Raw genomic sequence first — 26265 nt, forward strand, 5'->3', positions numbered from 1 at the left:
GACTGAGTCAATTAAATGACCATTGAACTCGAACCAAATCGATATATATTTCAAATTTACTTCATCTGTTGCACTTTCACGCACTTGATCAAAAAACCCATACCCTATCTCATTATTTTCAACCTCACCACCTTCCAATATCCCTCCCCATAACCAAACTTTACCTCATCGCATCCAAGTGAAGCCAAAAACAGACAAACCACAATAACCGACCTAACATCACGTTCTCCGGTGCCAAACCGACAACAACAATTTAATTGGCAACAATCCGTGCAACCCAAGCTCTAAAGCCTTTTATGGGCAACAAATCCTATTTCATGATGCTACATTGTGTGAAATGAAGTCAACGTACAATTTGGGCTCGGATAACTGGGCCTGCAGTGGAACAAATTTAACCTCTTTTTTTGTTTTCACTTGTTTCTATGCGTTTACTTTTGTCAGACATACAACTTTCCATGTGACAAAATATGTTCACAACCTGTCGCCAAATTTTCAACAGTGAGCATTCTACCACAAATCACTTGATCAACAGAATGGTACGTTACGAAAACCTAACCTCCTCCAAATTCCATTCAAGATACACTCCCTGCCTCTATGTCACAAGCTTTAATCCTCACCAATTTTACCCACCTGATGGCTAATCCACCACTATATATATATTAGTTTTTTACATGATCTACCAAAATGGAAGCACGGATAATTAGCGAGCGGAGCTATACCTTCATCTCTTATTTTCTGCTACTTTCTAAATTAACCCACAAAATCACGAATCATTTGACTTCCAAGTTGCCGCCGAAGCTGATCCTCCTGTTGCTGCAATTGTTGTTGATGCTGTTGTTGGGCACTTTCCACCCCATGTCTTAGACCCAACGTAAGGGACACGGCGCCGAGTCCCCCAACCTCAAGCCCGCTTCGCTGGTACGGGACAAACCCCATCAATCCACCGTCCATGCTTGATGGAACTTGACCCTCTATTCTGGACCTCTTGATCTCCTGATATTGCTGTTCTTCATCTCCTGAGCATTCCAATTGTCTATCATGCATCATATTATTTATGCCAAGCTGGTGCTCGGTGTCTGGTCTGCTGCTGGTACCTTCAGTTAAAGAATTTCCATCCTTCTTGGTGGTATCTTGGCTCGCTTCGACAGAGCCTCCTCTAGTCTCAAGCATGTGTATTTCTTCCACCATGGGCTTCCAAACACGCACTCTGGCGTTTATGAACCAGTTGGACACCTGCATTATAGTTAGTAATTATGTCATTATCAGAATAATAACCATTATGCATACGATCTGAGTACAATCAAGAAGTTAGCACACAAGTCTAGTTAATAATATTCGTAGCATGAGCCGTAAAATTGGAACGTGAAAAGTATTGAATTTTCTTAAAAGGGAAATCCTGCAAGTACCAAAAGCTAGATACAATCAACACTAGAAAAGCATGAATAAAACAATTTTTATCATCTCGACTGACCATATATGGTACGTACCATCTTTCTAATGGACAATTAACACAAGTCTTAATAAATGCGAAAATGGGCTCAACGCAAATGTACAATAGCAGAAGATGCACAGCTGAAAAGTCTGGCGTCAATGCAAACTAAAGGCCCCATTTCTGTGATTCTGTGAATATTACCTACACAGTTATTTAATTAAGAAATGCTATAATTGCAAATTCAATTTGATCAATTCTAGCACAGAAGTAATCAACTTGATTAAGAACTTTAGACATGATAATTAGATATAAAGCAGGTAACCCTACCTGGTTTCTAGATAGACCCGTTTGAGTGGCTAACATGTGCTTATCTGTGTCCGTGGGATACCTAATTACACCACAATAGAAAAAATAATTGATTAGAAGAGAGAGATAATTTATTAGGGGAGAGAGAGAGTGAGAGAGATGGGGTACGTACGGATGAAGAAAATGTTCAAAGAGCCAAGCTCTAAGAATGGCCACTGAACGTTCAGGTAGGCCTCTCTGGGGCCTCCAGACGTGTTGTTGGGGTTCAGAGAAACCCAGATGGGCCCCACCACCAGATTTATTATGCTTTTGGAAGCCGAGGCCCATGAACTTTAGCTTGGCTAAGTTTTTATCCCCTTTACTACTACTGCACCCAGTAGTACCAGTAGTTATAGCTGATGACAAATATTCTTCTCCCAAAGCTTTCCTTATGTGCTTAAGCTGGTCTTTGATGGCATTCGTGAGACACCTGAAGTGTCTTGACACTGTACTGAGAGCCATGGATATGTAAGGTGTGGCAGAACTTAGACCGGCAACCGACTCGAAGGAAGAGACCACCATTTGCATTTGTTGATGATATTGCTTGTACCTTCTGCAAACCTTTCAATGGCACAACAAGAATTACCAAAATGGTACTCAAATCAATTCATCAACACTTCATTCAAGTTGCTCGACATATCAACGTATAAGGGTTCAACAAAACATGGCCAACAATGTGATTAAAAAAAAAAATTATAATGTTACAACTACTTTTATTGATTGAAGGACAATTGCTTCACCAAAGTCTGACACAAAAGAAAGTGTTGAACTGCAATTACAATTTTCTGGGTACGGCACCAAACTTTTGGCAAAAATACGAAAAATTAATAGTGATAGCTAACCAACTTGAAAAATGATGTCGGCAATCAGAAAGGATGTTTCTTTTCAACCCAATAATGTGGTCGTTAGCCATTCCAAGAAGACAAAGCCTCTATAAAGTGACAGGAAAAATAAGTGGTGTGTACTGTTAGTTGGAAATCTGGCTAATTGCCACGGCCCTACATGTACACCAAACAGCTTTGAATTTAACCCATTAATAATTAAGGTTTGGACATTAAGGAGAAGAACGTCTACATTAAGCGGATGTCTAATGAAAATGTGGGCCATCTCCCTTACAAATATATACTTCTTTTTATGTATGTGACCAAAGTGCTATACGTCAAGTCATCATCAACATGTAATGTATTAATATATAGAAACACAGCGCAAGAGGAAGTTAGTTTATCTTCACGGACTTCTGGTATACAAATATAAAAATTTGGGCCAGTAGGACATAGCTCAGTTGGTTAAGGTCTTCTACCTCCACTCATGTGGACAGAGGTTCGAAAACTCCAGGTACCAAATGAATATTTGTGTAAACCCCCTCCCCAATCGCTTGTACTAAATACAAACTTAGAAAATTGGAAGAAAAAAAAGCGGAAAGTAGCACATCACAAAGCCAGTAAAAATCATTCATCAAGTGCTGAACTGTGAGCATAATTCTTACTCAGGAATTTATGTGCAACAAACCTATGAGACCAAGAACTTCAAGAGGGCTGCATATTTTGCATGCGAACACCCGATTTAAAGCATGTCATATAACTACACATCAAATGACATATTTCCTCTGCTAAGATATATCGATAAAGGACTAGCTAATTCAATGATGAAATCAAAATATAACTTATTAGGACCATCAAAGTTGTCTCATTATCGAATGTGGAGAAGCATTAGAAACGAAGAGGAAAAAAAAAAAAAAAACATTAGCCCAAAATGGTCATAGAGGGCTTTATATTAGTCCACAATACCTCCTCTTGAAATCTTGAATTGGGAAGATAAATGGCTGCGCAAAAATCCTACAGGCCATCCTTTTTTTCTACTTACCAAACACATTATGTTTATTCTGAAAGTGAGGAGTCTTATATTAGGGTCTGTGTTTCTACTTCACCATGCATTGGGGATGTTACATAAATATTAACTCGTGAACACAACATCAATGCTCATCAATCATTTCATTTGACTAAAATCAACAGTGGATAAGTTTGCTTTGTTTTTCCTTCTTAACAAACGTCGGTGGTTGGATTGTGAGCTAACTTCTTGTGTGCATTAATTTTCATGCTAATTAGTGATTGGTGAGTACGAAAGAAAACAAGACTGGGTACCCTAAGTTCATGACATATCGACCATGCATGTCGTCCACCCGTATTATAACGCAAGATTAGTACCACCACATGGTAGTGTCACTATCACACTCAAAAATCTCTCCTGTCAAAGCAACCTAACTGTCAATTTTTTATGGTATTAGAGCCAATTTACTTCACTGGTCCTTGAGGTCTTTCTAGGGTCCTCTACAAGCCAGTCATGGTACCCAAATGTTTACATATTGTCTCAAATTATGTTCAAGTGTTGCAGTGTTTAAAGCATTTCACCCTTAAGCATATTCTACCAAGTGAATTTCGTAAAAGCTCATACTTGAATAAGATGAAAGGGTTGCGTTAGTGTAGCAGCAAAATCTCATCTTAAGTTACCAGACTATCCAATTGATGGCCAAGTTAAGGGTGCTCTGATATAAGATTATGCTTACCACTCAAGCTTGCGACGAGAGACATTTCTCCGGCTAAAATTAAAGGAATTTAGTATGTGTTAATTTTAAATCCTGAAAAGAGAAGTGATAACAGTGTTTAATATTTAGCATGATTTTAATGACCATCTAATCAATTTGACTTTTGCACAAAACTCTAATCAAGTCATAATGACGGCCCCACAATAGCGATTATATATCCACCCTAACACAGTTGAGGAGGCTAGAGTTGGACTAAACCAGTGGTCAATTCCTAAACTTGTTAATTAATGAGTACTCTATGCCTCTAAAAAGCCAATTATCAAGGAACCAAAGTCTACAAGAAGAGACTCTTTATATATATATATATATATATATATATATATATATATATATATATATTACCATTATATTGAAATGTCCAGAACAATTGTACATTACAATGGTAATATATATAATAATAATAATAAAGTAATTCTGAAATAAAACACTCTTCTCCATTCCCAATGCTCTATTTAAATAAAACACTCTATGCTCTTTAATCATGAAAATTATTTTAACAATTGCATCTTCCTCAAACTAATTCACTAATTCAGAGTTAGAAATGCATAGCTATTTATGTGACACTAATTGCCATATAGCTATTTAGAAATGCATAGAGCATGCATGAGAGTCTTCCAATGCAAACTCAAAACTGATTAATAACTTCCTATTTACCATACTTTTATCAAGAACCAATGTATAAAACAAAATTAAATGAATACCATATTGACAAATAAAGGAGAGATGACTGAAAAAAAAAATCACTAACCTCCTCCTGCATATAAAGAAGCTTTGCTTTCTTTTGTTGGTACTCAGGCCCAAAGGACCCAGAAGATATGCTTGCAGCTCCACCATCACTGGTAATTTCATTTGAACCGTAAAACGTAGAAGAAGAAGCACCAGAATTGTTACCCTTAGTCACTGCTTCAGTTTCAACTGCATTAGCAGCATCAGTAGAAACCGAAACTGAAGCAGAAGCACTGACATCTCCAGACATCCTCTCAGATGCCTCACGTGTTTTGGTTAGCTTTGAATCACTATTTCTACAGAATTCATCCAATAGCTGTTGGGCTGGTTTCAAGAACTTGGAGCTCTTCAAAATAGTTGCATAACCAGTGAAAGGACCAAGAGGACCGGTGCTTCGACAAGCGCTAGTAGAAGTCCCTACAATGTCTTGAAGAGACTTTCCACAAGCTTTGCTAATTATAGATGGCTTTGTTATGGAACATAAGTAATCCGCAGAAGATTTCCCGGTTTTCGGACTTTGAACATCCTTAAAAGCATGATCATCATGAGAGCTTGCATGTAAATCTTGAGACCCAAATTGAGCCCCAGGCAGTTTATTATTAGATGGTGGATTTGATGACAGTGAGAGAGAAAGCCCTTGCTGATTGGAATCATTACTCATCCCATTCCTCATGTCTTCATCAACATTTTTAGCAGTACTAAAACCCATTCCACCACCACTACTCCAGTGATGGCGATTCTCGACAGGCTGCCGATTCATCCAAGAATTACTACTAGCATTATCAAAGCGTAATGCGTTCGACTGATTCACATAGCTTGGAAGAAGAACAAGTTCATTTTCCATGATTCTTTGCTGCACAAGTGAAGCCATTTCTAGCTGGTCCTGGGCGCCTGTAGAAGCTGAAGTGACAACATCCTGGAGGGTATTAAGGTAATTTAGTGGAGGAGAAGAAAAATGCATCGTTCCCAAGTGCTTTTGGCTAACATGATGGCTAGAAATCTCAGCAGACTGGTTAGCCAAACTAGACTGCACATCTTGATACCCATGGAAACTACTAGGCTTCAATAAATGTGGTGTGGATGGAGACATGTTATTGTTTGCTTCCCTACTACCAAACATGTGGTTCTGATTATTACTTCCACTACCCACTGAACCACTTGTGTAATTTGTCACCCAATCTAAGCTTTGAGGTGGATTAAGACTCCTCCAGTTACCAAAATTCTCAGACTCACCAGAACCTTGACCCGACAACGCATTCGTGTTTATCGAAAAATTGAGCATCTCGGAGGAAAACACAGTCGGATCATAGAGCAAATTGGCATTTCTCACATTCCGAACTTGAACAATATCTGGGTTTAGTCCCGGGTGGATTGGTAATTTTTCAGAATCTAAATGGTGAGGTGGGCTCGAAGTTTGATGAACTCTCAACTTATCTCGCCTGCTTTGCTGTGCTACATGTAATTCCGGCCTAAAGCCACTCATCTCCATCCACTAAAAAATCACCAAGATCGCTACTTTTCCTTGATAAAATGAAAACCCCACTAAAAAAATTCCTCCAATGTTTTCGATTCCTCAACAAAGAACATGCATGTCGAAATTCCAAGCACTGTAATAATCAAAGAAAATAATGCATGAGTTTTCTTCTCTAGATGATGAAGTAAAATAAATAAATAAATAAATAAAAACAAAACAAAACAACAAAAAGCAAAATGAGAGAGGGAGAGAGTGAATTTATTGCCTCGAGTGCTTGTCAGGAACTCATTAGCTTTTGCTATTAAGCTTTGAACTACAACTTGTGGAGGACTTTCCCACCAACAGTGCTTTTGCTATTGAGCTTTGAACTTGTCGGCAACAGAAACCTTATCGATCCACAAACCTGTACACATATCATTAAGCCACCACTCGTTCAAAAATAGTAGAAACAAAGACAGAGAAAAGAAAACCACACGTACGTAAAATAAAAATTTTACACACTCACCCAAAATCACCATACATATATATGTAAATAAATAAATAATAATAATAATACGTCTCCCTCCTCGTGAAACCCTAATTCTACATCGTTAACCCTAAGAAAGCCATGCTCGCATCCATGTAGATCCAAGAAATGGAGCTTTTCGTGCCAACCCAACTCACAACCTTATCCATATAATTGTTGTATGCTCCACAATTCACACCAAAAAACAGAAAGAAAAAAAAAGAAGAAAAGGAAGAAGAAAACACTAATTTATGACATCATAATTCTTCATTTCATGGCATAATTAGCAGTCTATATTCAGAGCTGTAAGTAGATCTTCATCACACAGAGAGTAAATGAAAGAACAGCAACAACCACTGCAGCTGTATAAATTGAAGAACACCAAAAACAAAGTTCATTAAATGATTAAATACCTGTGAATTGTGTTTTTGCTCCTGAGATCTCAATTAACAGACCTACCCAGTTGAGAACTTGGATCCGGTACTTTTTCTCCGGTGAAGTTTTTGTTTTTTGTTTTTTTTTTTTTTTTTTTTTGGGGTGGAGTTGGAGAGCGCAATTATTGTGGAACCAAAAAAGAGTTGGCGTTTGAAGCCTCAGTTGACGTTGAGAGCACGCTCTTGTTAGCAGAGAGGGCAGGTACTTGAGCTAAATGTCCTGATTCTGAGCAGCCGCAGCCGTTGGATTTAACGGCGAAAAGATCAGAGGGTGAGAAAATGGGTGTCCGTGAATGGTTTTTTTAGGAATATTAAATTTGTGAGAGGAAAAGGGTCCCATGAACCGAAATTTCACCCTCTCTTTTCTGGCGGAGAGAAAAAAAAAAAAAATGAAAGGCAACGTGTGGTGGTCCTAGGAAACACTCAATACACTGGTGTATGTGAGTGCCTTCAAATAGTGTTTTTTTTTTTTTTTTTTTTTTTTTTGGGTATCCCCTCTACTTTGAGCAATTACTATTTGTTCACCCTTTATGATCGTACTGTCAAATCATGGGTTTAATTAGTGGTGACATAAAAGTTATTAAACTATAATAAATTGGTTTTGAAGAGCTTTTCTAGTGTATTAATAGGCTGCAATTGTTAGAATTTCAAGACGTAAACTATTATATTAAGTATTAACAATATGCTTTGCATTTGACATAAATGATAGTTTGCATTTGACATCATGCGTTTGCACAGAACGCCCTTCTAGAAGATTTATTGGATCAGAGTTAGGTTTTATGTTTCTAACGAATTAGTTTACTTAATTAAATAAAATTTTCCCTCGTACTGTCGAAGTTTTTCAAAAAAAAGAAATTTATTAACACAATTAAGACCATCTTATGTGCTAGTTGAGTTTAAACCCATCTTAAAACCAATTGCTTTATCTGCTCAAAAAAGAAAAAGGTTTTGAAACCGAGTGTTTTATACACTTTTCCTTTGTGTGTTAGGCTGAATTTGTACACCCATTGATATTTGCAATTATCCAACGTCACCGTCGACGATTAAAACCCAAAAATAGTCAAAGCGTGTATGGATTTCGAGCATTCCTCTTTTACTCAGTGGGCCCTTTAAATGCCTACTGCCCCCACAAAACCTGACGTGTAAGCCACCGATTCGCAGACAATTATCGAACAGAGAGCACACTATACTGTGTATACGGGCAACTGGAGATTACGTCACCTGCGGATTGTACCCCTTCTGATCTGACCTGATCTGATCTAGTGGCCAGGCTAGCTTGGATTGTCGACCGTCAGATATCTTTTGCTTGGCCACAATGGCTTGTTACTGATTACCGATAACAAAGACTTAACTTCGCTCACCTTTCGTACGGAAAAATCCTGTCATCTTCTCACTCTCACTCGCAGTTACGCCTCATTGTTACCACAACCGCTCCCCACCGTTTATTTCCGATCTGACGGCTCCCGAGGCAGGATAGTTGTGTGAGGAGAAAATCCATGTGGGTAAGACAAAAGGCAGCATATACGTGATACATATGTTCCTCGGTGGGAGCGAAAGTGGCGGTAGGCGTTGGATTTGGATCTCACGGCTGAGAGATGAGTTTAGGAGGGGTGGTGAAGGTATTGGTATTGGTGCCGTTGGTACTGGTGACAGTCCAATCAGAAGTAAAGACTGGGACACTGTGAGAGGTAAGCGTATAGCTGGGTGACCCACGTGGTCGTAGGGGGAGTAGCCAACAGGAGAATAACATCAGACGGCAGGCCCGGTTCAGCTTGTTTTTAGAAATTCAAGAAAGTTACATTATTTCTTAGTGTCCACGTCACACAATAGGAATATATTCTTTTCCTATAACAAAATGGGAAACTATTTGATCCAATACAGGTTTCTATTTTTCTTTTTTTTAGGGCATGTTTACTTATCTGGAAAGAGAAGCAAACTCCCATTTCTAAAAACTCCTTTGTTTATTTGTATATTAGAAATGAAAAGTAATACGAAGTCCACATGTAATTATCACTTTGATTCCTTATATAGAGACATCGGCATTACGGATGTGGGAGGTGGTATTGGACATGGGTAAATTGAAATGAACATTTTTCTACCTAAATTGCCCTTGTCTATTTTGTGAAAACACCAAAAAAACAAATTGATGTCATTTTCTCTGAATATAAATATATTTAGCTTAATTCTATATATGTAGGATATACTAGGAAGTAATAATTAAACTTATAAAACATGGTTATTTTTACGTATATTAAATTGGATTTATTATTACTATATAAAAAGTTGGTTTTTTTTGGGGTAAAAAAAGGGTATATTATTAGATTAGACAACTTCAACAAACAAAAAAAATATTAGAGAACTTTTGTCATTTGTTTTAAGTTTTTTTTTTTTTTTTTGGAATCATTTGAAAAATTGTTTAGGTAGTTGAATAATTTGATTTGTTTTGCCAGGGCATTTTAGAATCAAACTTATTTTGATTTCGATTCTTAACAATAGTAAACGGCTTTAATGAGAATCCGTTTTGTTTTCATTCTTATTCCTGACTGTTAGTAAACAACTTAATTGGAATGCTCTACTCCGATTGCTAGTTAAACCGATTCCTGAATACTCTGATTCCTTATTAGTAAGCATTACTTGATAAGTTTGTTTCTAGTCTAGTTTGTGGTGATTAATTGAGTTTAACATTCCAGTTTTTAGTTAATTGCATGTTATTAGTTTATGGGTTTGTTTACAAAACATGCATTTTGACAAGGATATTATTTGCCTCCTTTCAAAGAAGGTCGGGGTGGATATGATCCGGATTGGATCGTTTTTGCCTCAAAATTGCAGCCAAACCAATTACAATATAACAGTTTAATTTGGTTCAATTTTGACAAAAATTTCGGAGCAAACAGAACCAAACCAAACCAATTTAACCAGGTTTGGTCTAGCAGTTTAGGCGTAAGCCCAATTATTTTTACTTATGCATTTTTTCAACATTGTTAGCCAAATTACAACTAAATAAACACACAACTTGCTAACTTTTTTTTTTTTTTTTTTTTTTCATTTTCTAGCGTATCAAACCATCTTAAAACTCAACATGTCATAAAACTTCAAAGTTTAATAATAGCTACAATTCAAATAATAATAACTTCAAAGTTCATCTCTCCTCACTTTTTTCTTTATGGTTAGTGAATAAGTTCATTGGAGCATTTTGAATAAGAAGCTCTTTGTGATAATTTCTTTTGAGCATGCTCATACTGAAGTTCCTCATCACACCTTTTAGGCGTTCTCAAACAAATCATTCTCCCAAAACCCGCTCTCTAACACTGCTAATGTTCTCTGAATTTGGGTCTATATCGTCTTCAACGGAGGTTGCTGCAAATTACCTATTTTTCTTTGTCAAGGTAGTTGTTTTTGTTTATTTGTTCACTCTTAAGTACAGGTAGATCACTAGATATCACATTTTTCCCAAATTTGTTACAGATGTAGTGGTGGGTGTGGCCACGACGGTACTTCTTCAAGTGGTGGTGATATGGTTTGTTTAGGCTCATGGAATGTTTCAGGGTTTCGGTTATGTTGGGTATGTGAACTTTATTTGGACTTATGATTAATTGTTGTGATATGGGTTAGTAGTTTTAGTACGGCCTTTGTCTAGAAGTCTATATAGAAGAAAATCTATACCCTCTATGTATAGATTTCATAATCATTTACGGTCAAATTAAATGGGAGGATATGAAAATGATCTTTTTTCTTCTATTGTTTGCAAGGACCTTTTTGGAGTTATGTTCTTTTTCTCTCTATATCATGTATTTGCCCTTTAAATATTGAAATTGCTATCGCTATCCAAAAAAATAATGAAAGAATATGAAAATATTACTAAAAAGGTAGATTACATAACTATTTCTTGAATGGTAAGCATACGAAACCACCACAACACCATCCAATAGGAAATGACTTACTGCCGATCTATTCCTTATATATATATAGGACATTATGTGCCTAGCAAATGAACCCAAAAAAAAAAAAAAAAGCGAGAGAGAATTAAGAAAAAGAGTGAGAAATTGAGTTTGTGAATGCGGTGGAAAATTGAGAAATACCTTACATTTCTAGCAAAAGTTTGGTATCAAGGTAGGGGTTTCTTGGGGGCCTCCACGAGGATTGATCTAATTAAATTTCGTGAGCTCTATATTATGTGTGATATTATATGGATGTTCTTGATATTATAGTTTGGTTGATGTTCCTTGTATTGGGTGTTTACGTATTCTTAACTATTTGAACAATGTTGGCATAATTGTATATACATTGGTGATCTTTTAAATGGTTACATTGTTGTGAGATACATGGGATATGTGAAATGCATAATTATATCACGTCATGGAAATTGGTTGAAGTTGTTGGATTGAAAAAATAATAATGGAAAAGAGGGTAATGGAAATAGTCTTTTGTGTAGTTAAGTCTAACTCTTGGCAGATACCAGGTCTCAGGGATCCCACAGTGCACATGATTTTTATTGGGTGATTCGAGACTAGCAACAGGGAGTTAGACAAGATGACTAACAAAAGGAGAATTATAGGATGATTGAAATGGGTGTTAGTTCATATAAATGGGCATTCGGGACCAAGTGGTATAAGCATGGTATGGGACATGCATGTTTGCTTGTCTAGTTATATGAATTAATGGGATTATATGAAGAACATTCATGCATTATTATTAATAATGTGATATGACTGTGTGATTGTATGTCACTTAATTTAATTAAATCATTTCATGTAAAAAAGTTTATGTCCCTACTGAGCTGTGGTTTTGCTCACCCCCTAATAGATTTTGCAGGTACCGAACCTGAAATCTAGAGCTTGTGATGATTTTGGCATATGTATAGAGTGTATTGTGTACATAGCTTGTGGATGAATAATAAACTACTCTTTTAGTGAACTTTTGAGTTGTTCTAACTTGTAAAATAATGTAAAAATTTTAAGTTTTCAGATGTTGTCATTTTCGCTGAATATTCTATGTGAAATATTTATTTATGTTTTTTTTCTCCACATTTTAGTTATAGTTTTTATTAAATTCTATAATTAAGGTGTGAATCACGTCTTAACCCAAGGTTACGTAAATCCGTGGATTGGGGCGTGGCATGTGGGAGCGGCCATGATCTTACATCATGTCATCACAATGATCTTCAATTTAAAAGTATGTAGTCCACTACTAATTGCACCAAGGTTGTTTAGATAAAAACCCTACATCTAGATAGGTCCATTGACATCATATCATTTACGGTTTTGGACTTAAGTAGTTAAGTTGAGCAAAATATCGATGTTGATTTGGACTTAGTAGTGGCCCCTCGGGTTTGTTGCATGACAAATTCTTGGTGAAATGATTTTTATTTTATTTTAGGAGATGTTCCAAATTCAAATCTCCTTCAACTCTCTCTGCCTTGATTAAGAGAAATTCAAAACAAAAAAAAAAAAAAAAATTTATCTCTCTATTTTTTTTTTCAAAGATTTCTCATTATTAGCATAGAAGATGAGTTGTTGAAGCTAGTAAGTCACTATGAGTATAGCAAAATGTAAAGTTTACAAGAATTTGATGTTGATTATTCATAATCTCTTTCGGATATTTGTTTTGATAACAGAACATTTTGTGTATGAGATTTAGTTTTCATAAACCATAAAATTGGAACTTCAAAAGGAGCAAAATAGTCCCAAACCAATCGGAGAAAAAAATAAAATAAAAAATAATTCTCACCTAGGTTTATCTGTTACCTTTTTCAAGAAAAGGAGAGAAGCTTAAAAAACAATAAATAAATAATAAATCTTGCGGCAAGACAACTTTGTGATAATCCACATGAAATTTTTGCCTAAGAAAAGAAAAAAAATTGTTTTTTTCCTTTTAAATTATTAAAAAACATAGCAAAAGGAACAATATCTGACGGACGATAGCTAGTTGATTAATGACTTCCCTCTATCACGTCAAATACAGAAACCCTACCATCTTGCATTGCTGTACATCGCAAAAGGAGACTGTTCTATAAACTGAACCAGAAAAAAAAAACAAAACAAAACAAAACAAAGAAAAACATACACTGATCATGAAATTGTACATATGTAAACAAATTACTAACCATAAAGCTACGAATAAAAATAAAAGTGACTTAGATATTCTACTCTCTACATCTCTTCACTACTAAAAAAAAAATAACAACAATCACCATTATTTGATGACTAACCTAAAGATACGAATAAATAATTAAATATAATAAAATAATATAATATGACATATAAAATGAAAAAAAAATTATTTTAATTAATAGAGTAGTGGGACCCACCCACCCTTTCTTCCCTCTCTCTCTACGACTCTACCCTCTTCGACTCCCTGCGACTCTACCCTCACTATATATATATATATATATATATATATATATATATATATATCTCTCTCTCTACGACCAAACTCATCAGCCCCTACCTAGAACACTACAAAAACAACCAAACAAAACAAACAGACACACAAACTTAGATCTAAATATATCTAATCTATTTAGGGAGGGGAAAGGGAGGAGAAGAGGAGATAAGAGGAATGGAAAAGATGAGAGAAAAAGAAGGGGAGATGAGGAGAGAAAAGGGAAGATGGGAGGAGGAGAGAAGGGGTAGTGGCCACCTTTTCTCCTTAGCTTTCTTGCGGTTGGTTGTCGACAAAAAAAAAGAAGCTCAGGATGCAACTAGGGTTTTTTTGTATCGATATTTTTTTTCTTATATTATAGCTTTTGCATATCAGAAAATTTATAAGTTAGTTGGGTGGCTTTTCAAATATTTTGAAATGTTTTTTTTGGTCCTTGAGCTAATTATTTCAACTTTTTTATTATTATTTATTTATTTATTTAAGGTTATTTATGGTGGATTGCTAGCTGTCTGGTGGTATTCTATTGTTATTGGACATTCACCTTTTTATTTGTCCGAGTACTAGCAAAGTTGTTTGGAGCTGGTTTTTTGTTTTTGTTGTTCACTTTATATTGGCTTTAAGGTATTTTTCATGTTTACAATGTTGACGTGGGGGCAAGAATTCTCCGGTCAATAATATAACGACATGTAAAAAAAATAATAAATAACCGGCAGAGGAAGTCATCTCCACCAAACCTGTTGAGGCTACAGGCTTTTGCCTAATAATGTTGAATCCCAAACACACGTTAAGGTCAATCCTTATATTAATGGCATCCAAACTAATCATGCCTAGGCCACCATGTCTCAGCAACTTAATAGGTACACGCCGCATAGTTCTCGATGGAAGAAACTAGTTACCTCTCTCCAAAAATTAAGAACCTTAGGCTCGTTCGATAATATTTTTGAATAATGTTTTCTTAGAATATTTTCAGAGAATAAAAATAAGAAAATGAATTTGTATTTTTAAGAAATAAAAATGTGTCTGGTAGATTAATTAGAAAACATCTTTAAAAAATAAAAACAATGAAAACGTGTCTGGTAGTACAATTTAAAATAATAATATGTGAGTTATTTTTATGAAAACATTTCCCATGGGAATGGAAACAATTTTTTTATGTTTTCTACAAGTATACATAAACTTGTTTTCATTTTATGAAAACATTCTCAGTGTTTTTTGTTTTTAGGTCACTGAACGTGTTTTTGCCTCATTTTTGCTTTCTGAAAATGAAAACAGCCTCTTAAAAGTTACCGAACGGACCCTTACTCTTTTTATTCTGGCTCTAAATCTAACTTAGTCAATGAAGGTAGTTCGTGTCACATCGCTCCCTTGGTACTTACGGACTCAATTGTCTCATTTCTTGATTTTCAATTTACGCAAAGTCTTTTCAAGATATCGTGGAATTTATATCCCACAGTTTCAATTTTAACATATTCATTTGGTGTTCCAAGATTTAATTCGTTGATTTCATTTCCTGATTGTTGTTATTATGATCTTTGTATGAATGGGACCTGGATCAATGTATGTATGGGAGGAACATGGGGAAAAGGTAATGGGTAATCAATTATCCAGGCAAACATTACCTATATGCCATTCTGATCCCCCCAGAAAAAAATTTCTACCATCCAGTAAACTTATCATAACCCGCAAAGGATGAGAGCCACATGTAGCAAGAAAATCACCATTGGCAAAGTAACGGGCTTTGAGAACCCTAACCCAGAATGCATTGAGGTTACTCCAATTGCATCATATCTTTGTTTGAAAACCCCTTAATTTGTAGCAAGCTCTTTTCCTACATGGAAAAGTGATGACACATCATCACTTAACCGTCTTCACGGCCAGATTAATGACCAATCGACATTGATGAAAATTTGAAAGTTAAAAATAAAATTGCAATAAAATGACAATTTTTTTTTATTTATTATTATTTTTTCATGTTGCTATTAAGAAAACACGGGTAACGAAAATGCCTCATCACTCTACTCAAAGTTATATACTTTTAAAAAAGGCCAAAAGTCACTTTGGGTCCTTGTAGTTTGGCACTTCAACCACTTTTGACTATATAGTTTCAATTTTGTCAATTTTGCCATTGTAGTTTCGTATTTGTAGCAATTCAAGGACATGTTAGTATTCTTGTCAATTTATTTCACGATGCAAAGGGCAATTTCGTCAACCCAAAACCTTTGAGCATAAAAGCTTGTATGAAATTCTCCCAATTTTCATATTAGAACTCGAAATTCAACTACTAATTCCAATGTTTAAAGAACCCTAGGCCCAAATGACCAATTTTAAGCCCTAATATGAAATTAGGGGAGTCTCAAATAAGCTTTTATGCTCAAGAATTTTCGGTTGACGAAATTGCCCCTTGCACCATTAAAGAAATTGACAGGAATACTAACTTGTCCTTGAATTGCTACAAATACGAAACTACAGGGTCAAAATTGACATAATTGAAACTACAAAGTCAAAAGTGGTTGAAGTGCCAAACTACAAGGACTAAAAATGACTTTTAGCCTTTAAAAAATGAACAAACATTAATCCTTACCCCCATTAACTATACAAAAATTATAGTATTTTAATGTGTCATTTATCTTATTCAAAATACCAGAAAATGTCATTGGATAATGCAAACATTAAGAATTGAAATTATTAATTAAATGAAGATAATATGGTAAATTCAGACTTTTTCATATTAAAAAAATTAAAAATAAAAGAAAAATCAGATAATGGATCCTATTTTTATGGAACACAACTACCCATTATTTTTTTTAATTCTAAAATAAAATTACAAATTTATAAATAAAAAAAAGCCTCTCACAGGTGCGGAAGCGTGTACAGAGAAGCTAGTATATATAAAACAAAAGACAGAGAATGGTAAAACATTCAAAATACAAAAAATTATCCTTGGTTAATGAATTTATTAAGCATTGGAACTTTTCATTAAATAAGATTAATATAATAAGTTAACATTTTTTATATTAAAAAATTTAAAATAAAAATAAAAATAAGAATATGAGTCCTATTTTTATGGGGCACAACTTCAATTTTATTTTTTATTGGATTCTCTTTCTTAATTCTTAAATAAATAATAAATAAAAAACCATTTCACGGCTAGTAACTATGAAAAGAAAAATAATTTGAAAATATGCATCTTTCTTTACAGAATTGGCCAAAACATCAATTACATTATAATTAGTTTGTTATATATCATGCACAAATAAAGTGACAAGGATTTATTAATGTTGTAGCTTTCAACACTAAAATATTTCAAAATCTATATATAGACACATACCTACCTTGTTATCACATATATACTACGACACAATGTCCTAAATAGAAGAAAAATAACCATGATTATCATATAAGTGGTAATCCCATGACGTTTCAAAATAAGGCTTATGAGCTGCTCACCAAATTAAGTTATAGAGTTGCTGATGGAGCATTGTTTGGCAGGGGGTATATACAAGTAAATCACAGGGGTCAAAATATTTGTGCTATCATGGACTGTACTCATGACCTTTTTAGTATAGATTGTGGGAAGTGTCTTAATGTTGGAATACGTGAACTTCAACTTTATAGTCATAAAAAGAGAGATGCGTGTTTTATTTATGGGAATTGCTACATCAAATTTGAATTATACAATATTCTATAGGGTGCGTCTATTTCGTATAACGAATTTTTTTGAGAATGTCATTGCTAAGCTCATAGTGACTCCTATCATATTGTTTGGAAATGGTTATGGCAACAATAATTATAGTGAACTTATTCTCATTTTCATTTGCAATTTATTCTAAATGTTGATAGTCTACTTTTATATATACAGCCACATACTATTTGCTCAATTAATTTTACAAGCCCATCTTCCCTAGCTCTTGGAGCGTAATAAAATTCTTGTACCATAAACATATATCTTTCATTTCACAATCATTTAATGAAAATTGACTTTGTAGGCATGAATACAAGCATCATGTTTTACAGAGCTGATGTATAGGAGTACCACCAATCACAAATGCGCTTTTTCATTTATGGCAAGCACCCAAAAGGTTATTTAAAGGAGTCTTGCAAAGGGTAATTTATCTTGCACCATGAATTAACAGTTCTTTGACATTTTTTTGGGGCTAACAACATTATAGCCCTTATAGGTTTGGGGGCATTATTGAAATGAGTCACAGGGTTTTATCAATTTACACTTTAACGTTTTAAGATTCGATCAATTTACACATTTCGATAATTTGACCATCCAGTCTTGTGTTAAATTGATGACGTGACAAGTGTGGGATACACTTTTGTGCTAATGTGTCAATAAAAATAATAAAACATTAATATTCCTTTTTAAAAACTAATATTTTTAAAACATATTTCATGTCTTAAGCATTGTGGTGGTTTTTTATTTTATTTTTATCGGTGAGCTTCCTTGTAGTGTATATTAGAAAAAATTGTGAGGGAGATTACCGAATTGTTCCGAAATACCTAAGTCACACAGAAATATATAAGTAGGTGGTAGCCCTCATTAAAAGTTTTAGGTACGATGGGACCTCGATCAGGATCCCCAAGCCATGGAACTTTATACCTAAGCAGCAAGGAGAAGATGAAAAATTCAAAAATGCAGGATGAATGACCATTCATGTGCTTGATAATTTGAAAGCATCAATCTAGAGAGAGGGAGAGAGAGAGAGAGAGAGAGAGAGAGAGAGAGAGAGAGAGAGGGGGCCCCTGAATTAGAAAATCAATGTTCCTATTCTTATATGGTTTCTTGACAGGCAGAGAAGAGAAGACTAATTGATACGAAAGGCAATGCAAAAAGCCAAGAGAGGATCACATCATAAGTATCTTTTATGGAAAAAGGGTTTCTGTGTGAGGACAAGGGACCGTAGGGCATGTGAAATTGTAGCAACATATAATCATGGAAACAAACAAATGAAAATAATTAAAAGGAAACAAAACTCTGTTAGGAAAGCTCTGGCTTTGTGTATACATGATGAAAAGGGGTGTGCTAACTAAGGGCAATTGGATGTACACCTGAATTGGAAAAAAAAAAAGAAAAAGGATGTACACCTGAAAAGTATGAACAGCTTTGGTAAATTGAGTAAATGCATGATGAAAATGTATGTGCATATTGGCCTTTTGTGCCAACTTTAATTCTTAAATTTACCGTGTTGACAGAGTAATCGAGTGCTTGGTTGTGGGCCATTTCCTAAAAGAGATGGGTGTGCTGGAATGCTGGTGAAACTAGTAGCTTATCGGTACCTGACGGGAAAAAAGGAAAGAACAAAAAGCATCTGGCCCAGTGCCAGTCCGTTGAATTGTATTTGTTAATTAAGGTCCAATATCCTAAAGAGAAAGGGATTCCTAAAAAGATAAGGAAATTTGTTTGGGCTTTCCTTTTCTTAATTCAGCTCCCTCCATATGACTTCAAGCTCTCATAACTAGTTTCACTCATAGCTCCCATTGGCGTGGTGTGAAGTTGCTTGTTCCAAGCTTTCTTCTCCTCCTCCACGCCAAGATGAAGCTACTGACCAAGCTCTTCAGCAGCGGTTTCAACTCCTCTGAATGCAAAGAGACGGTGGAGACTGTGGTGGTGAAAGCGCGATTCTTGCAAAAGAAGAAACAAGATGAGGTGGCGAAGATGAAGAGCGACATAGCGGGTCGCCTTCGCGCCGGGGAAGACCCCATTGCCGGCCCTGCTCATGTCCTGATCAAACGGGTGATAAGAGAGCAGAACGTTTCGGTTGCGTACGAATTCATTGAGGCCTTCTGCGATTTGGTTGTGGACAGAATCTCGACCATCAAAGAGGGAATGTCCAGAGAGCTTAAAAGAAGGGATAAGTAGTCTAGTCTTTGCAGCAAAAAAGTGCTCTCACGAGATTCTAGAGTTGGTGACACTTCGGAATATTTTTAGGAAGAAATATGGAAAGAATTTTGTCTCTGCAGCTACGAACATACGACCCAATTGTGGTGTGGATCTCATGATGATTAAGAAGCTTGCAGATACAAATCCTCAAGGTGACGAAAAACTAAAAATTGTGCAAGAAATAGCCGATCAATACAGTATTAATGGATGGGTAGATATTGCAGGAAACAACTGCAATGCTTTGGTCAAAGTATAGAAGACCACAAATGCATAGATTGATCACTATTACTTTTGTTTTTCCCTTTCTTTTAACTCTATAAATTCCCTTGTCACGCTCTTTCTTTTTTCTAATTGAGTACGAAAATTATCTTTCCTTTTTATTTTTGGTTATTTGAAGATAGTTTCTTGTTTTAGAGGAGCACTAACTTTTCTTTCATTGATGAGGAATTTGAGAGTAATTCCAGGCATCCGGAACATAAAAAAATTACTCTATATATAAGAAGCTACATTGAGTGGGTTTGTTTTTCGCATAATAAGCCACCCAATTTTAAAGGTAGGGGTTTTGGCACTCCTATTTTAGCATCTGAAACTTCAAATTAAGTATTTTATTATTTCTCTACACTTATGAGAAGAGAGCCAGAAGCAAAACTGAGAGTGAAATTTACTACTCAACTAAAATGCTGACAACTAAAAATTTGCAAATACAAAATGGGAAATTAGAAAAACAAGCAACCAATTCAAATAAGTAATAAAAAAAAAAAACACACACCCACATCATCAGTTCCTTCATCGTACTATAAAAAAAACTGTAGGAGCAAGCAGGAACGCACGTTCCAAGAGATTCGTAAATCACTTTACCTTTTTTCTTGAGATTTTAACTACAAAGTTTATCATCTTGTAGAGTGAAAACTTTAGTTATGGCCTATGTGTTAATGTATGCATTTTGAGTTATTTCTTTTGGCTTCCCTTGACAATTTTGTAATAGGATTTTTATTGTTTTTATCAAGCTCAAGCTTAGTTTAAGAATAGCTTCTCTAGGTGTTCTAAACTAACATCTATCCTATGGAGGTTCAAGCAATTTGACAAAGGTAAGTATGCATTGCATATCATGGCATTAAAACTGTTTTCATAAAATGATGACTAGTCATCTGTTTCTCGTATGACTAGTCATCCTTGCTCTTAGGAATTCCAGCTGGATAACAAACCTTTTTGTCCTATTCTCCTTTCTCTCTCAGCTGCCATGTAGGCATTATGACCTAAGGGAATTTCTGTCTATATAGGCTAGTTGTTTCCTATTTTGGGGTCGTCTCTTTTGGGTGGAAGTTTTGGAAAGTTTGGCTTGCCCTCTTTCGCTTCTTCTTCTTCGAGAGAACCATCCTATATTTCATCTATGAGTTTTTCCAAAATGATTTCTTCTTGAAAAACTGCATTTGACTTTGAATCTGCATCTAGCTACATAGAATAATCTCTCATTTATATCTAGGTCAGATTCAAGACTAATTTCTTCAAGAGAATGGTTTCTTGAGGAAATTGGTCATTCTCATTTGAATCCAAATTTTGGTTTTGGTTTGAGTTAGAGCTTGCAAGCTAGTGCCATGGGATGAAAGAGCTGGAGAAGGAGCTGCCATTGCCATGAAGAACTAAGCTTCAAGCTTTGCTAAGTTGGAGAAGAAGATTGCACAAAGGAGGTATAGCTCATCTTCCTAAATAGACCTAGGAATTTCTTGAGCTTGCTAGTGTTCTTTGTAAGAATCTTTTTCTACTTAGTGGAATGCCTGGTCGGTTGATGACCCCCAGTTTTTTCCCAATGGTGGGTTTCTGGGTGAACAATTTCTGGTTTTCATCTCTGTAAATTTTCTGGGTTTCTGTTCTTGATAGTTGACTAGTCATCTGGATTTGTGCGGTTGACTAGTCATCTGGATTTGTGCGGTTGACTAGTCATCTGGGTTTGTGCAGTTGACTAGTCATCTGGGTTTGTACAGTTGACTAGTCATCTGGGTTTGTGCGGTTGACTAGTCATCTGGGTTTGTGCAGTTGACTAGTCATCTGGGTTTGTGCGGTTGACTAGTCATCTTTTTCAGCTGTTTGGTGTTTGCTTGATTATGTTGTCTTCACACACTTTCACCATAGTTGTTGCTAGCACAGGGGATGCCTAGATTGATGGGTCCTTCTGAGTGCCTAGGTTGTCACTAGTAATTCTCTAGGCCTGCAGGTACATCTTGGTATGCTCTGTATATGTTATTGTTTGGTATAATTCATATCTAACAGTTGACTAGTCATAAGAGTATTTGGTCAAGGTCTAGAGTGTGTGAAGGTTGTTGCGTTCTTGATTGAATATCTTTTAAATTTACCCCTCGTCACCTAAGTACCAATTTCAATTGGTATCAGAGCACCAGCTCTAAACATAAATAGAGAGATCCTTTGGGTGCTAGTTGGTATTAGGTGTGCAAACATAAAAATGGATCAAATTGCTCCTTGCATTCATGATGAGCTTGCCTTGTTTGTTAAGAATTATAGAAGGGTTGTCAAAGATAAAACCAAAGTCACTAGGGATTGTTAGAATCTTCCTAGTTCGTCTACATGTGTGTCTCAAGACAATGTTTTTAAGGAGATGAATGTTTTGGACTCTTATGGCTTTAGGGATGACAAAAGTTTGAAAGGTCTTGTAAAGTGCTATCTATGTGGTGGTGCTGGTCACATTGATGTGGAATGTGCAAATAACCACAAGATAAAGTTTAATGGGAGAGAAGAGTCAATTAGTGCACAATGGAGTGATAATGGTAGTGATGATTCCAATAACTATATCACTTCATCTTATGAAGAGGCAAATAATTTTGCCCTTGTTGGTTCAGTTCATAACTCTAGCCTTGCTAGAGTTCATGTAGTTAAGGAAGAATCTGTGTCTAGAGATGATATGCAAGATGACCAGTCATATAGAGAACAAGATGACCAGTCATACAAGGAACAAGATGACCAGTCATACAGGGAACTATGTGAAAAGTATGATATGCTTTTCAATGAAACCTGTAATTTCAAAGAACATAATCTCATGATGGAAGAAAAGGTCAAGGAACTTGATGAACTGAATGAAACTCTCAAAATGGCCAAAAAGAAGTTGAGTGATAGCTTGTATGAGAATGAAGTTGACATGTATGAATTGTATCATAAAGTTAGCACTCTTGAAAAAGAAAATTCTGATTTGATTAAGAAGTTGAATGTACTTGAAAATGACAAATCCTTGTTTCTTCATAGACTGATTTTATTTGAGTTTGAAAAGTCATTAGTTGAGCATGAAAATGTAGTCGTGCATGATGAGTTTGTGGTTGAAAATTCTGATTTGCAATGCATGTTACTTGAGAAAGACATTGAGGTTCAAAACTTGTTTGAGATGATAAAATCACTTGAAATCAACATGGTTAAACAATCTGAATCTTTTGATGCTTTACAATTTGAAAATATAAGATTGGAACATGAACTTAAGTTGGAAAAAGAAAAGATTCAAGGTTTAACCATTGGTGCTGGAAAGATTGATAAAATGCTCAATTTTGGAAAATTGTTCGGTGATAAAAGAGGTTTAGGATATATAAATGAGTCTTCTACACTTCATCATTTGAGACAATCTTTGTCAAAGATGTGTCAACTCAAGAAGCTCCAAAATTTGTTCATGGTCTCAACTTGGGTTTTGATTCCATGAATATTGTTTCTAAGGAAAAGCTGTCTCTTCCACAATCCAAATTTGTGCCTACCTGCCACCATTGTGGTGTGAAAGGACACATTCGACCTAGGTGTCATATCCTTAGGATTGAGTCTCAAGTTTCCAAAGAAAGTGAGTTTAAGACTCATGTGTCATCTTTTAAGGGGTATGCGACTGTAAAGTCTGTGGTTTGTACAAGAGATAAACATTCTTCACTTGCAAAATTTGGTTTCCTACAAACAAAAAGGTTCATTCCTATATGCCATCATTGTGGCACATTAGGACACATTAGACCAAAGTGTTTTGATTTTAGGAATTTTGAGCAAAAGCCTTTTGTTCATTTCAAGAAAGTAAATGATGACTCACTTCAAACTCAAGTGAATGATCTTCTTTATAAAGTTGTCAAAATTCCTAAGTTGATCTCTTTACCTCATAAAGTTTCAAAAGTGAAGGAAGTTTGGGTCAAGAAGGAAGACCATGTTCTTCTTCATGTTAGTGACTAGTTTATTCGTGTTATGTATCTAGACCATTCTCTTGTTTATGTGTGCTTCATGGAGTCTAGATACATTGTCATGTATGTGCATTTTACTTGTTATTTTCTTTATTTTGGTCTCATAATTTCACCTTGTGCACATCATTCATCTCTCACAGTACCTTGGATCTCATATTCCTTCAAACTTCATGATGTGTGAGATCTTGTAGATGTTTGACTAATTGACTTAAGGTATTTTCTTACATAAGATATCTTGGGTGATCAACAAAATTTCATGTTCTTTTGAACTTGTTCACATTTATCTTGTTGGTCTTGTCCAAACATTTTCATGTTCTTTTGAACTTGTTCACATTTATCTTGTTGGTCTTGTCCAAACATTTTCCCTTGGTGGCAAGGAATACATCCTATCCATTGTAGATGACTTCTTTGGGTTTATTTAGGTCTCACTCTTGCTTGAAAAATCAAAAACCTTTCAAAGGTTTAAATCTGTCTACCATCTTTTTCAAAAAGTTAAGATGACTAGTCATCTGCCTCTTGTTAGAATTAGAACAAATCATGGTTATGAGTTTGAGAATTCTCAGCTTCTGAAATTTTGTGAGGTGATGAGAATTAAGCATGAGTTCTTTGCACCTATTACACCTCAGCAAAATGGTGTTGTGGAGAAAAAAAAAAAAAAAGAGTTCTTGTTGAGATGGCTAGGGTGATGCTCAATAGCAAAAATTTTGCTAAACATTTTTTTGGTTTACATCTCAAACAGGGAGTTTTTGAGGTATGGTGCCAAACAAACTCCCTATGTGCTTTGGAAAGGTAAGAAACCCAATGTGTCTTATTTTAGAGTCTTTGGTAGCACATGTTTTATCTTAAGAGATTGGGAACACCTTGCTAAGTTTGACTCTAAAAGTGACAAAGGAATTTTTCTTGGGTATTCCACTTCAAGCCGAGCCTATAGAGTATATAATTATCGGACCGGAACCATCATGTCAATATTGATGACTTTGCTGCCTCTACTGAGATGGCATTAGATGAGGATGGTCTTTTATCTTCTATTCTTGAGGGAGAATCTCCAGGTCTGGATATAGTGGTTGACCTGTCAACCTTTAGCAAATTGGTTGACCAGTCATCTCTTGACAATTCTGTTCCAGTTGACCTGTCAACTTGTCATAATCAACCTCAGAATCTCAGCTCATCTGTCCCTGTTGAAAACTCTCTATAGAAGCAAGATAGGAAGCCTTCTCTACTTGACTGCAAGTAGACCTGACATTTCCTATAATGTAGGAGTTTTGTGCTAGGTTCCAAAGTGATCCCAAAGAGACTCATTTGTTTGTTGTCAAAAGAATCATAAAATATGTGAGTAGAACTTTTGAGTTTGGGTTGTTGTATACTTATGACACTTGTGTCAATCTTGTTGGGTATAGTGATGCTGATTGGGCAGGTTGTAGTGACGGTAGGAAAAGCACTTCCGGGAGGGTCTTTTATGTAAGCAACAACCTAGTTGCTTGGCATAGCAAAAAAAAAAAAACAGAAATCTATCTCTTTATCCATTGCTGAAGCAGAGTATGTTGCAGCTGGGAGTTGCTGCACTCAACTCCTTTGGATGAGACAAATGTTGGAAGACTATGGTTTTGCTCAATCATGCTTTCTAATCTATTGTGACAACATGAGTGGTATAGATATTTCTAAAATCCTGTTCAACACTCTAGGACTAAGCATATATACATTAGGCACCATTTTATTAGAGATCTTGTGGAAGACAAAATTCTATCTTTGGAATTTGTTCCCTCTGAGAAACAGCTAGCAGATATACTCACCAAGGCCTTGGACTTTCAAAAACATGTCACACTTAGGTAGTCCATTGGCCTTTGCTCAATTGATTGATTAGCTTGTCTGTTCCTTATCTTCAGCACATTGCAGAACTGTTGACTAGTCATCTTCGTTTTAGTTGACTAGTCAAATATAAATTTTTGTTTACTTGGTGTGCAAATGTCAAAAAAAACATCTGTTTCTTCTGATCTCTGATGGTGTGAAGTTTGAATCATTTTATGCTTTGCCTGATTTGTGCATAATTCCCCCCTTCTAGTTTGGAGCCATTAGATGAAATTTTTTTGGTGTTTTTATGTCCTCTTGGTGAGACAAGTGTTGTGATCCATTGTGGACAATCATTGTTATAATCTCCTATCTTATCTCACTCTCTTAGGCAATTTGTTTATAAATTATAAAATTAAAAAAAAAAAAAAAAAAAAGGAAGTGTGACCAATGTAGTCACGACTCTAGGAAGGTATAAGGTGATATGAT

At 35.5% G+C, this 26265-nt stretch overlaps 3 protein-coding genes across 4 annotated transcripts in view; 1 reads left to right on the forward strand and 2 right to left on the reverse strand.

Moving 5' to 3' along the window:
- Positions 1-381: 381 nt before the first annotated feature.
- On the reverse strand, positions 382-7711 carry LOC117633128 (BEL1-like homeodomain protein 9). Of its 2 annotated transcripts, XR_004586573.1 has the most exons (7): positions 7498-7711; positions 6845-6982; positions 5128-6712; positions 1911-2338; positions 1760-1820; positions 1488-1633; positions 1117-1233 (listed from the first exon to the last, which is right to left on the reverse strand). XR_004586573.1 is itself a non-coding variant. In XM_034366816.1 (6 exons), exons 3-6 carry the CDS (start codon positions 6592-6594, stop codon positions 751-753), a joined length of 2439 nt encoding a protein of 812 aa, XP_034222707.1. In that variant the 5' UTR covers positions 6595-6712; positions 6845-6982; positions 7498-7711; the 3' UTR covers positions 382-750. The 2 variants fall into 2 exon arrangements, 1 of the variants encoding a protein (XP_034222707.1); XM_034366816.1 differs by lacking the exon at positions 1488-1633 and having other exon boundaries at positions 382-1233.
- An 11727-nt stretch (positions 7712-19438) lies between these two features.
- LOC117630193 lies at positions 19439-20042 on the forward strand. Its single transcript, XM_034362936.1, has 2 exons — positions 19439-19761; positions 19835-20042. The coding sequence occupies exons 1-2, from the start codon at positions 19439-19441 to the stop codon at positions 20040-20042; spliced, it is 531 nt and encodes a 176-aa protein (XP_034218827.1).
- Positions 20043-24948: 4906 nt separating this feature from the next.
- The window catches only part of LOC117630194, a 9767-nt gene continuing 8450 nt past the window's right edge, over positions 24949-26265 (reverse strand). Inside the window, exon 9 of the mRNA XM_034362937.1 lies at positions 24949-25068. Coding sequence (XP_034218828.1) covers positions 24949-25068 — 120 coding nt within the window. The remainder of the gene's footprint in view (positions 25069-26265) is intronic.

The sequence above is a fragment of the Prunus dulcis genome, chromosome 6 (genome assembly GCF_902201215.1).
Source record: "Prunus dulcis chromosome 6, ALMONDv2, whole genome shotgun sequence".
In the NCBI taxonomy this organism is placed as follows: domain Eukaryota; kingdom Viridiplantae; phylum Streptophyta; class Magnoliopsida; order Rosales; family Rosaceae; genus Prunus; species Prunus dulcis.

Bases quoted from the DNA above. Each gene is read 5' to 3' on its own strand.
- LOC117633128 (XM_034366816.1), bottom strand. From the start codon at position 6,594: ATGGAGATGAGTGGCTTTAGGCCGGAATTACATGTAGCACAGCAAAGC. The intron at 1,821-1,910 runs GTACGTACCCCA...TGGTGTAATTAG, and splicing joins TTTGAACATTTTCTTCATCC to GTATCCCACGGACACAGATA. The intron at 1,234-1,759 runs GTAGGGTTACCT...ACTATAATGCAG, and splicing joins CGGGTCTATCTAGAAACCAG to GTGTCCAACTGGTTCATAAA.
- LOC117630193 (XM_034362936.1), top strand. From the start codon at position 19,439: ATGAAGCTACTGACCAAGCTCTTCAGCAGCGGTTTCAACTCCTCTGAA. The intron at 19,762-19,834 runs GTAGTCTAGTCT...GAATATTTTTAG, and splicing joins GAGCTTAAAAGAAGGGATAA to GAAGAAATATGGAAAGAATT.